This window comes from Fukomys damarensis, unplaced genomic scaffold (genome assembly GCF_012274545.1).
Source record: "Fukomys damarensis isolate Sample0158 unplaced genomic scaffold, DMR_v1.0_HiC HiC_scaffold_23, whole genome shotgun sequence".
In the NCBI taxonomy this organism is placed as follows: Eukaryota; Metazoa; Chordata; class Mammalia; order Rodentia; family Bathyergidae; genus Fukomys; species Fukomys damarensis.
In genome coordinates, this window is record NW_022900935.1 from 21,544,482 (window position 1) to 21,557,770 (window position 13,289).

General features: G+C 49.6%; 1 protein-coding gene across 1 annotated transcript in view; it reads right to left on the minus strand.

The window, feature by feature from the left end:
• Window positions 1-12,984, minus strand: part of Grhl3 (grainyhead like transcription factor 3) — a 29,304-nt gene extending 16,320 nt beyond the window's left edge. Inside the window, exons 1-2 of the mRNA XM_010633868.1 lie at window positions 12,952-12,984; window positions 1,634-1,820 (exon numbers count right to left, since the gene is read on the minus strand). Coding sequence (XP_010632170.1) covers window positions 1,634-1,820; window positions 12,952-12,968 — 204 coding nt within the window. The 5' untranslated portion in view covers window positions 12,969-12,984. The remainder of the gene's footprint in view (window positions 1-1,633; window positions 1,821-12,951) is intronic.
• Window positions 12,985-13,289: the final 305 nt, after the last annotated feature.

The following is a 13,289-nucleotide window of genomic DNA, read 5'->3' on the forward strand; positions in this document are numbered from 1 at the left end:
CCAGGGGAGAGTTCGAGACAGTCAATGAATCAGTAAGTGGTCACCTTCGGCATTGTAGCACCCAAAGCCACATTGACAGTTTGAGGCATGACAAAGTCTCAAATCCCAAGCTGGTGATCTGGCCCTGCCATCGGACCCAGTCCTCAGTGTCTGCAGGGCTGCTCTAAACCCAGACCAGCTCTCATCAAGACACCGTAACACACAGAAACAAATACAAGCATTCCCTTCCAAGCCCGGCCCCACCCTCTAGCCCTGGAAATCACCCCTTGCCCAAGACAGATAATGCTGGATTGTATTTTGTGGTCCATCTTCAACCTGTAAATTCCAGTGGGGATTCAAACCCTAATAGAAAGTTACGGCTCCCATCAAGTCCCTGTGCTGAGTAGCCATTCGCATTCTTTTTCCACTAGCCTGGGCCGGATGCTCTCAGGATGCTCCCAGTCCACTGGGGGACAAAGGGAGGGAAAACTCACCAGCCCAGGTGAGAACAAAGCCAGAGAGATGGGCAGGGGCCTTCTGTCTGGAACCATCTGCCCCACCCTCCCTTGGCCTCTAGATTCTGGCAGAGAACTTGCCTTCTTTCTTGCTAGAGCGTGGATAAAATACTTCTTGGGCTAGTAAATTTGAGGACTTATATATATAAGGTGGCTTTACATCTGCAACTTCAGAGCCCATTATCTCAGCAATTGGCTATACATGCACCTCGTCCTCAAATCCAGAAAAGTCTCCAGGAGCAATCTCTCAGGCCAGGGACAGCATGTCCCTGTCTTGTCTTAATTCAGTCCTGAGTTGACAAAACCCCCAGTCTCATGTACCCTCAGTGAGAATGCTGGCTGTAATCCATTAGTAATGTCTGGCAGCAACACTGGATGTGGTAGAGGTGTTGCGTATTTCATATGTGTGATAGCTTTAAATAGTTAGTTTAAATAGTTTAAATAGTTAGAGAACAGTGAAAGGCAGCATGGTACGCCGGGAGGATACTCATGGGAGAAGAGGGACTATGGCAGAATGGAGTCCAAGGAAGGAAAAGGAATGGGTTAAAGAGCAGATGGTGTGTTCTCGGTCCGGGGCAGGAAGAGCTAGGTGGGGATGACCAGGAAACTGTTATAATCCACAGTGTGGAGGATGGAAGAGGAAGGATGGAAGTTGGGGTGCTGCTGTGACACAGAGCGCCTGGCCAAGGCAAGAGCTGAGCCAGGCGTTCACCCCCTCAGCCCATATGCGTCGGGCCCCGGGTGGAGGACTAGCGATGATCACAGTGCATTTTTGCCCTCCAGGAGCTCAGTCTTGTTCAGGAGATGGAAAAATAAATGAGCACACAGCACGAATATAAGGAAGAGGCAAACAGGATGCTGATACGGCTGAGGGTGCCCGGGGGAGGAATGGAATGGAAGATCCAAGAAAATCTTCTCTTTCCCACCAGAGGAGGAGGTGACGTGTAGGTTGAGACTCAGACTGAGAGTGGGTTGGATCAGGAAGAAGGAGGAGAGGGTTAGGAACAGGAAACAGCCAGTGCAAAGGCCCAGAGGTGAGGGGCTAGCAGGGGAGATCACAGTGAGCTGCTAGTCATGGGGCCTGAAAGCAAGACACACATTCGGTCAGAAACAGACATGCACAGGAGTGGCGAACGTACCATGTAGTAATCATAGAGGAAGCTCAGGGCTGCAACGCTGTCGTCGTCCCCATTGACTCTCATCATGGCCTTCGTGGCAGCTGTCAAGGGGTTTTCCAGGTACGTCTTCCAGGCCTCATCCTCGTTAGCATAGGGGAACTTCTGGAAATTAACTGGGTCATTCTTCAGCAGCCGTACAGACCTGAAACTGAAGGCAAGCACAGGGTCAGAATTAGGCTGTCCCTGAATGGCACCTCAGGCCGATGCCTGAGAACTCAGCTGTCAGCCTTGGGAGCTGGGAGCTGCTTCTTCTGTCCCCATGAAGCACTGATGGAAGGGGAATGGACGTGAGCCCTGGACCTAGGTCAGTACCGATGCTGCCATGTGGAAGCTGCCGGCCTGAGCCTTGGTAGCCTCACCGACCACCCAAGGACCTTACAGCCAACCCTGAAAACCACAGAGAGGAGGCAATAAAATGCTTCCACCACAGACACCTACCCCAGGGGGATTTGTGTGCCAGGATGGGCAATGACAAGGACATGCTGTGAAAGGCAGTTTCCAGATAACCCAGCATTTGCTCTCAGAAGCACTTGTCCTCAAGACCATGACAGGCACAGGAGGCTGCAGGACACTGTGCTCGGGGAGAAAACGTGGCAAGTGACAGAGACTGCCAGGGCCAGGAAGCCCTCAGGCAGAGCTTGGTCTTGGGAAATGGCATTTCAGATCGACATTTATTGCAGGGTCCCAGAGCAGTGCCTCCGATGCCAGGAAGCAGAGCTGAGAGCTGCAGGACATGCAGAGGTAGGCAGAATCTGGGCACTGCGCCAGGATGCCTGGACAAACCTAAGTCATTGTAGCTCAACAGTCAAGCCCCATGGGCTCAGAGGAAAGGAGTCTGGAACGGCTTTCTGGAGGAGGCAGACATTTTCGTGGGGACACCCAGCATGACAGACTATCTCACTCAGAAGCGGTGGGAGGAAGAGCAGACGTGGGGATAAAATATAGAACACTGATGTTAATAAAAACAAAGTAATAGCTAACCTTCAGTGAGCACTGGCCATGTTTTGGGCAGCGGACTAAGCACTCTTCATGAACTATCATCAAACGTGATTGCCACAACAACCCTGATAAGGCAGACACTATTCTTACATCTCTATTTTACCGTGGAGGAACTGAAACTCGGGACAGTTCAAAGGGAGCTGTCTCAGGCCCCACTAAGGAAGTGGCTTGCGGGGGCAGAGGATGCTGCTATATAGGACCACGCTCTCAGACTCCATCTCCATGAGATGACATTGGTGGGTTTGTTGACACCTAGATTGCTAGGCCTAGACTTCCTGAGGCTCTCAGTGTGCTAGTGAGAGTCTGCATTTCTAAAAGTTTCCCTGGTGCTACTGCTGGTAACCTGAAGCCTACACTTTGAGAACCACCGAGGGCTATCATCTACTTGCTCGTTTTAGGGCCCAGTGTGTGGAGGAAGCAGGATGGGCTTTCCAGGCTCAGGGGAGAGAGCCACAGAGACGAAGTGCATCCTCTCTGGTCTGCTCGTGCCCAAGGCCACGCTTTCTATGTCGACAAGGGCCCGACTGACTCACCCATGTTGAGAACACAAATAATGCCAGCTGCCATTTACCATCACACACATGAACACTGCCCATGCAGTAGCTCTGCTCCAAGGTAAGATCATTTGCTTTAACTCACAGATGAAGAAGCCTGAGACTGGGTGGGGGGAACAATGCCTGCCGTCATCATTCCGTTGGAAGAGGATGTGAACAGGATTTAAATGAGTCTGGCCAGCACCAAAGCTATGTAATGCACTAGGGGTGGGATGCTAGGCACCGTGGCAGATCGGCGGGTGAGTAAGGCCCTCATGAGATGTGTCACAGGAAGTGCCCACCTGTTTCCCAGTGGCTCAGACCCACATTCTCTGAGTCAAAGTGGAAACAGCAGCCGAGGCCAGACCCCGGCAGATGGAGGGTGGTGTGGGGGACAACACAGCTCTTCCAGGGGCATCACCCAGGGCAGTGTTCCCCATGTCATTGGGTTCCAGGGTGTAGGGTGTTAGGCTCTGAGAGGGAGGCAAAAGGAGCTGTCACAAAGGAAAGACAAATGACAGAATGCCTCCTGCTCTAGGGGTGTGGAAGGGAGGCACACCCCGAGTTTCTGCTGGTATAAACCAAGGAGCCTCAAGCCAGAAGGTGAGAAGAGGCCCCTCCTAGCTTCCTTCTGGGCCTGGAGTCAGAGGAATTTACTGAACAAGCCTAGGGTAGCTGTCCCCACCTCCTGCTCACCCCAGCATGAAGAGAATCCCAAACTAAGGAGGTCTAGGGCAAACAGGGAAAAGGCCTGCAGGGCCCTACTTCTCCTCCCTCTTCTGACTGGTCGCCACCACTGTCTCTCATTTGTAAGTCCAAGAAAAGTACCGACCAGGGAAGACTATGACAATTGAATGTATCAGCACTTGAAAAATGCTGAGAACTGCACCTGACACATAGCATGTTCTTCATACACGCAAGCCACAACTGCATTAAGGCTGGAGCTAGACACTGAGAGGTTACAAAGTGTTGTGAGATATGGTCATCTAGGAACAGGGCCAGATCTTGGCCTTTGGTCTCAGTGTGCTGACGGATGGAAAGATCATTATCAGTTTTGAGGAGCAGTAAGTTATTTTACCCTTTCTATAAAAAGACGTTTTAGAAGACAACAATGAAGACATAGCCAAAACAAAAGAATCTATGATGGCTTCTGTTCACCTGGGGACCCTCCTGGTCTACAGGGATCTCTGGTCCAGCGTGTTGGGATCCCAAAGTCTGATTCCTTGAAAAACAGCAGCTGCTGTACCTTAAGCATTTACTTTAGTAGACATGATGCCAACTGTTTTTTTGTGACATCTCAACTGTCACGCAACAGCTTGTAGAAATAGAAATCATCAGCCTCTTTTGTAGAAGGGGAAATTGGTACTCAAGATACTCAAGATCACTCAGTCGGTAAGTGGTGGAGGCATAACTTGGTTTTGGACCTGTGTGGGACTCTGAGATGCATCTCTTGTGCTAGTCTTTTTCTAGACACCTTTCCTATTCTGGAAACTTCCCTCCTCTGAAAAACACTGAACTAATTCTCTGTTGCAAAGCAGAATGGAATTTCCTACCCGCACAAGGTAGGAGATGCTAAGTAGGAAGGCAAGGCAATGACTAGAAAGGTTTCTGGCCAAAACCTGGGAAGTTTTAGTGTCCTGGTCCCCGTGCCTGCTCACACAACCAGTCAATATCATCTTCTAAGACTATACATGCAGCTTCCAGAAAGTCTTGATTGTGGATAAAAGTGGCATTGGATTGTGTGTCAAATCCTGAAATCTAAGAACTTTTGTTGCTCTGCTCTCTTCAAGGTTATGTGTGAGGGCTGAGGACTCAGTGGGTGAGACAGAGAAAAACGTCCCAAGAGCTGATATGAGAGGAATGTGAAATGGGTTGCAAGAAGGAGGGAGGTTTAGTCATGAGTGACAGGCCAGGACAAATGGGAAACTAGGAGACTCCTGTCCTATAAGGTCACCTGCTCTGGGACCTACACAGATTATCTGTGCCTATCCCTGTCCAACTCCTAAGCTATGGGAAGATGAAAAGGGGAATTGGGGGGGCCATCAGGCGTAAGGACTTGGCCTTGGACAATCTTTTTAACTTCAGACCTCTACCAGGCACAGCACAGCAGAGCCTGATGCACCGTGGGAGGAAGTAGTACCGGGATCACAAACAGGGTTTAGCAACTGTGTCCTGGAGTAGCCCCTTAGTCCTTCTAGGCCTATGTACTCATTTGTTACATGGGTTTACTGAAGTCAAAGACTTTTCCGGGCACAAGGAAGTCAGCCAAAAACGAGACAGATAAGGCTCTGCTCCCAAGGAACTTACAGTCTAATTGGGGAAGACAGACCATAAACAAGTAGGTAAGTGAGTTAATTTTAGCTAGTGATAAATGCTGTGAAGAAAATTAGAACACAGTAATGTAATGGAGAGTCACCGGGGTGGTTACTTTACAGTAGAGTTAATCTCTGGTTGTTAGGAGAATTAAGTGCATTAACATAAGAAATTCGTTTAAACCTAAAGCTTGCCAGAGAATAATTTCAGTAAATAATAGCTATCGTCACCATCATCACCCCAGAACCCTAGAATGAGAGTTAAGGGGAGACTACCTCTGAAGTTCTTAAATTATCACTCCTCCCTCCAAGTCTCCTGTCTGTGATCCAGGTTCTAAGTCAAAAACAAAAGAGATAGCGTAATAACCCCTTTCCTTGCCCGTCATGAGATTCATTATCTCATGGAGCCTCCCAACATACATGGTGTGTTATTATTCCTACTTTACAGACCCAGAAATCGACAACAGAGACATTAGGTGACCTGGGATCTGGCCTGGGAACTCCACAACCAGTCACTTTTCCAGAGTGGGACACAGAAGAAAGAAACAACACATATTCATGGCATCCATCCCTCATTTTACCAAATTTTTATCAAATCACCACGGCACAGCCAGACCCTGTCCTAGGTTGTCCCTGCTGTCATAGAGGATGCGTTTTAGTGGCGGCAAGACAGACATGACTACAAAGACAGCTAATGTCAGAGAGGTGAAGAAAGCTATGAAGGAAAAAGCCAAAGGACGTCTTACCCTCCTGAACCTGGGGAATGAACCTACGTGTGGAGGGTGGGAAGGTGATGAAGAGGGTGAATGGAGATGGGAGCGAAGGACCTCGGAGGGCGCAGGTGACAATGAAGCCTGGGTCAACTCCCAGAGCCCATCTTCCTACCGTGGCCTGATAGGAGCCATGTGCTTTGCCTACGTTGCATCGCCCCAAGGAAAGCCAGCATACTGAGGAGGAAACCCGATTGAGATGTGATAATTCCTCACATTTGCATGGTGTATTATATTTTTCAGCATGCTTCTCATGTATCTGTCATACCTGAGATCCTACAACACCCCTGACAGGTAGGTAGGAAAGGTATGACTGTTCCCATTTGATAACAGGAAAAACAGCCACTGGTTGCCTCAGGCCACCCAGCCAGCACCTTGAGGCATCAGGCCTAGAACTGAAGTCCCTGCGTCCCAGCTTCAAGAATTCTCAAGAGCTGCCTCCTAGCTTGGCTTCTCCTCCGTGGGAGAGAGCTGGAGTTCAAACCTAGAGAAAGGATCTCAGCTGCTGCCCCGCACTTGCTAAGGGTTCCTCTCACTAGTCCGCAGGGGTGCAGGTGGGACTTCCCTCCCCTAGCAGTTGACTCTGGGCCCATGGCACACAAGGGGTATGGTGCCAGCTGCTCCCTGCCCAGTCAGCCTCTTGGCCTCCTGATTCTGACACGCACCATTCTGGGCATCAGGATGGAGGAGGCTGAGAGTAGTGAGTGGGGCTTTTGCCCCACAAGTCCCTCTGACACGCAGTGCCCATTTCTTTCTGGCTGAACTGCTTGAAACTCCCGGTGAGACTAAGTAGATGCTGCTTTAGCCATTAGTTGGGGCCTTTTGGTATCATTTCCTTCTGTTAGAAGCAATTTAGGGTACACACGGGACTTGGGAAATATAGTGCCAGAGAGGAGGTATGCTTACCTCAGGACATACGGGATACAGCAAGATTGGGACTCAAGTCTCCCCGCAACCTATCCAATGCTAAGTTCCATCACTGCCCTGGGTCACGGGCATCTCAGTAATTCGGAGAGGGAAAAGTGGACTCTCACTCAATTTTGCAGAAGGGGTGAGAAAAAAATGTGCCACCACAGGAAGCAGCCTCAAGCCCCACCTGTGAAGGAGCCTGGGCTGGGACAGCTCTGGGGAGCTGGGTCCCAGCCTGAGGAGGAAGCGTTGCAGGGGCCACCTGATCTGGGTGTGACACCAATACACCCAGTCAGCGCCTTGCCAAACCCTGCCCTGAGCCACCCAGGCTCATCAGCAGTGATCAGTCAAACTCACTGATCGCCCACAGGGAGGCCCTTCCACAACTGCTCATGGAGGAATCACTTTTTTCAGCCAGCCCCATGCAAGGTGCTCCCTAGGCATGACAGGGACGCCCCCGGGGTTCTCTCATCTGCCAGCGGCCCATCTGGTTCTCTAGACCTGTAAGTTGTGAAATGAACCTTGTCACATGGGCTGGGTAGGTTTTGGGGGCCTCACTGGAGAAATGATTGCACATAGCCCAAGGTGCCCTAGTGACTCCGCTTTGAATGAAGTGCTGTGAAACTCGTGGATCCACAGGTGACTGGGCCCCAGAGCTACACAGGCCTGGGTTCCACTCCCAGCTCAGTGCTTTATAAACTGTGGGACTTTAGGAAAGGCACTTCACGTCTGTGCCTCAGTTTTCTTACCCATAAAATGTGGGGAGATGAGAGTACTACTCTCAGAGAATTACTGTGATGTTCATTAGGGGATTACCAAGCACCAGGTGCTGGGCAAACAATTTCTAGTCATTGTCTCTTTAATCCTTGCAACAGCTTTGTGAACCATCCCTGTTGGAAGATGTAATGAGATAATGCAGTGAAATGATCAGCACCTAACAGTGGGAACTATTATTCATATCACTATATTTTGTGCAGTAGCTCCAACAAATTCTACAATTCACAGCTTTATTTTCTCCCACCTGTAAAAATGGGGGCATCTCTTCCTACCCAGTTGCAACAGCCTTGATGCTTGGAGAGTCCAAGATAATAGGGCGAAGTATCACCCACTTCCTCATCAGAATCCAGGTGGGCAAGTTGAGGACACTTGGGCTCCAGCAAACTCTTAGAGCTGCACGAAATTAATTATGTGCTATTTTCTAATTATGCCATAGATTCACTTTCTGCCCTTTGAAAAATTCTTCCCTGGTGGGATTTTTTTTTTCCTTTCATGCTATATGCCCTTGGTTTCTTGTCCAGTGATCTCTTTGGTTCTCAGTTATTCAGTTGAAGTGCTAAAGAAGTCAAAATCTACCTCTGCAGCCACAGTGCCACATCTCTTCACTCCTTCACTCACTTATTCATTCAACATTCATTGAAAGTTACTCTAACAGGTCCCCATGAGCACTGGGGACACAGAAATGACCACTATACCATCTCTCTTCTCAGATGTCCTGAATTATTGCTGACCTCCTGGGAAGGTCCCGCGAAATAACACCAAACATCACTGAGTTGATCTATCTGAAAGACTTTCACTAGCTCAGTTGCTCAACACTTTCTGGAAGCAAAGGGCATGGGAAGAGAAAGGAGCCAGTCAGGGTTATTTGTTGCATTTTACAAATGGGAGAGCTGAGTTCCAGAAGCGGGGAGGAGACGGTGTAAAGGGAATGAAACTAAATTACTTAATACAGCAGGTCACGTGTCTTTTCATTTTCCTATATGTTCTGTGGGATAGGTGTTTTTATCACCATTTTACACATGCAGAAACAGACACTTAAAGGGCCAGTGGACACGTCAGCCAATCCACAGGTGGCAGAGCTGGGCTTTAAACACAAGCATGGCCTGCAGCGAAGCTCTGTCTGCTGACTCAGCAACTACACAGCAGGTCCACAGCAGCTCTGGGAACCTCCAGCCCCCAATCCCCGCCGGGTCTTCTAGGCCAATGGTTTCTAAACTTGAACATGCATCAGAATCACCCGAGGGCTTGTTAAAACACATAATTTCAAGCCCCACCCCCAGAGTTTCTCATTCAGTAGGCCTAGGGTGGGGCCGAAAAATTTACATTTCCAAGTTCCCAGAGGATGTCGAAGATGGTGATGATCCAGGGACCACACTCTGAGAACACTGCTCTAGGTGAACCAATAATTCGCCTTTAAAATAATGACCCCCATTTTTAAAGTACATCATTTTGTATAATGCAAGTATACAAAAATGTGGAACCTACAAAAGGCAGCAGCAGAGTTTATTCATCTTCCTCCCTGAGAACACTGTAACATAGCCAGTCACATAGCATAGGTCCTTGTCTTTTGCCAGTGTCCGGGTCCAGGGGAAGTAGAGTGGTATATCCTTTTGGCACATTGTTCTGGCCCCTGGTTAAGCCACAGTTAAGATCCCAGCTTCTCTATGAGAATCTCCTCTTCCCTGAACTTGCGCTTACACTGCCATCCCTCTCTGGGTTGTTGGGAGGGATAAATGAGACAGTGTATTTTTCAACATTTCACACAAGATCTGATGTGGAATCAGGGCTCGATATTTGTTCTTTTTGTTTTAGCCCAGAGGATCCAAATTATGTTTAAGTCCCGCTGCCCTTCCTGTCTGTTCCTCAGTGTGGGGCCTCTAATGACCTGCTTGATCCTGCCACTCGGTCTCAGCTCTAAGCATAGCACCCCAAGTCGCCCGCCGCCGCCGTTAGAGCTGCCTCTAGTGCTCTCTGGGCCCAGTTCGCCTGTTTTACAGCCCAAGCTTAATGAGGGCTTTTAACTTTCCATTCACCAGCAGCGTAACTCCGACTTTTAATAACACACCTTGTGCACGACAAAAATTTGCTCCTGGCAATCATGGTTTCGACCACAAAACCGCAGCGGGGAGGCGTTCCTGGTTAACTCTTTCAGCGCTCCAGGCAGTCTGGAGCCTGAGCTGCTGGAGATCAGATAGACACTGTGGCTGGCTGGGCCTCAGTCTTTGGCTGCGTCTGCCCTACCCCCTCCTGCCCTCAGCGGCTTCTCTCCAGGGATTTGGGGTTGGGTACAAGATTCCCAACCAAAGAGGGTGGTGGTCCAGACTGCGCACTGAGGAAGGCAGTGGGGAGGAGCCTGATGCGCCTCCTCCAGCTGATGAACCTACTATGTGCCAAGTCCCTTGATGTGCCAGAACCCTGATTTCCTCAGTTGTAATCTATGGCTGACTCTAGGTTCAGGGCTGGGCTGTACAGGTGTGCCAGGCACACAGTAGGCCCTCGGGAGCTTTGAAACAACAGAAAGGGCACCTGCTGGTCACCAGCTGCCGCAACATCCAGTGTACGCCAGCCGGCCTGTGCACGGTCCCCTTAGGAAATCCCACACAGGCAGTGCGCAGGCGCAAAAGGCAAAGCACAAGCGCGAGACCCGCTGTTCCAGGATCCCTTGAGGCCGGATACAGCTATAGGACATGGTGAGACCATAAGGGGGGAGCAGGCCCGGCTGCTAGCCAAGGCCGGCGCTGGGACCAACCACATGAAACGCCTGAGCGCTTGCCACCCACCAGCCAACTCAAGCTGGTTCTGACTACATCGCCCAGCCTTCATGCTCCTCACAAGAGGCCTTCGAGGTGCCGCCCTCCATCTAAGGCCTCACTGAGGATCAGGATGACGTTTATGGAGCTTCTCCTCTGGGCCCAATGGTCCATATATTGAAACTCACTGTTCCACCCTGCCAGGTAGGTGTTTATAGTTTACAGGAAGGACACACAGATACATCCGGATCCAGCAGTGGACAAGTGGCAGAATTGGAAGTCAGGTGTAAGTCCGACTTTCCCCACTGTGTCTGGGCTGACAAGAGCTGGTCATTCTATCCGGGTTCAAGATTAATGCTTGGACCAGTACGCTTAGGCACTTTTTAGGAGAATGCCCTGCAAGACACAGGCCATAGCACTACTGAGAACTTGAAAGCTAAGCACTTGGCACATCACCCACTACCCCCTTAATAGGGCCAGCTGAGTCCCCAGAATCTGCTATTGTAATCTGAAATGGTGGCTTCAGGTCTTCCTGCAATTACTCAGCAGGCACGGGCTTTCCCCGAGAAAGGAGAAAGTCCAAATCATTGAGGAGAAAAGTAGAAAACCTTTCTGTAAAGTAACCAGCTTCAGGACATGGATCCTTTAAGCAGCAACATGAATAGGTCCTCAGGGGATGGCAGTACATCTCAAAAAATTTTTTGTGTGCCAAGTGTGGAAAAATAGAAAATAAAAGGATTCAGAAGTGCTCGATTGCTTATTTCTGTATGAAGTAACAATAGTGGTACTACTACCAGGCTTGAAAGCAGTCACTATTCTAAAGTTGTTTGCTTTCCTAACAACTCCAATAGGTGGATACCACTGTTGGCCACAATTTATATATAGGAGAAGAAATGGAGAATCTGGGGAAGTGACTTGCCCAAAGTCACCTAGATAGTAAGTGGCAGAGCTGGCACTTGAGCCCAGGTGTCAGCACAGTGTACCTACTCTTATTCTAGTCCAATTGTCAACCCAGGGAATTTGTTCAAAAGAAATCATGCCAGTTAACCACAGGGATTTCACTGTGAACACAGGTGGCCAACCTAGAAGAACCCAAGAGCTGCCTAGTAATCGTGGAATCAGTCCTGACAGCGGCCAGGACCACCAAATGCTCTGCCTGTCTTCAAGTTCTTAAAATACTATTGGCGAGTAGCTTGAAAAAAAAAAAAGGTTGTTTCACTCACCTCTGCCCACTCACATGTAAGGGTGGCAAGAAGAGGAGAGTCACAGGTTAAGAGGTTCTGGCTTCACCTGCCAGCTCCTTGAACCCAAGCTAAAACAACACCGATCTTATCCTCCTCGCACCTTCTTTGAGGCCTGGACTACATGCGGGGTGGGGGTGGCGGTCCACAGTGAACAGCATTAGCCAGTGAGGATTCTGAATCCCAGGTGTGGGCAGGAATGCACCTGCATCCTTCCAGGCAACACAGATGACCTCATCGAAAACCACTCCTCAGCTTCCCCAGCCTTAGAACTGCCTCTGAACAAAATGAACCACATTTTATTGAAAGCATCTGCCAACCTTAGCTTTGTGCTGAGCCTTTTACAGCCTTTAGCACACTTGACTCTCAAGAACCCTACAGAGCATACTTGTACCCATTTTCCAGATGAGGAAAATGAAACTCAGATAAGTTGAACAACTTGTTCAAGGTCCCTCAGTTTTTGAGGGACAGAACCTGGATTTGAACCAAGCCCCCTACAGAGAACGCACATGGTAAACCACCACACTGCAGCCTTCCTGCTTGGGATTGTTCCAATTCAACAAACAAGTGCCTTTAGAGAAACCCAATTCTCTGCTTAAGTCAGCTCTTAGAAGCACCTCAAAGAAGTTCCTTTTGGCAAGAAGATAGAAAGCCTCTAAGGGGCTGGGGTTGTCTCTGATTTCCGAGGCTCCTGCAGAGTATCAAAACGTGGTGCCAAAAACCTTCAGTTTCAGTCCTGTGTTTCTCTGCCTGGCTCGAAACTGCTTAGCTGAGGGAGAGAAAAACTATTTTCCCAGGGAAACACTCGGCTCTAGTTTGAGACCAGGGCTTGCCTCAACACGCTGAAGCAGGATCGTCAGCCCATTCATTTACCCTTACAAATTGCCGTGTGAATTCTGGCGCCGGCCTCCCTGCTCTTCCTCCACTTGGAAACCCCATCCACCCTCTGTGCTCAGAAAGCACCAGGCATCCGCTGATGTTTACTCACTCAAGTTCATTCGACATCTTCCTGCTGCCAGGCTCCAACGATTTGCACTGAAGCTCTGCTGACCACTTTTCTCTAGTTTTTGCTTGACACACACATTCCCTGCTCAGGGAAGTGTTTGATTTATGTTGAGGTTTAGGTATCAGGCTTTTGCTGACAGGTAAGTTCCCAGCAGCGGTGGTGCTGATTGGCTGTAGGTACAGGTGCCGGGGACTGCAGGTATACCTCAACAGGTGCAGCTGTTAACTCTTGGCCCTCCAGTAGGGGCGGAGCCATGAGGGGCTGGCTGGGTGTAGCTGGCCAATTCCGTCCTTGGTGAGGAGGCGGCCTGGGGTGGGGTG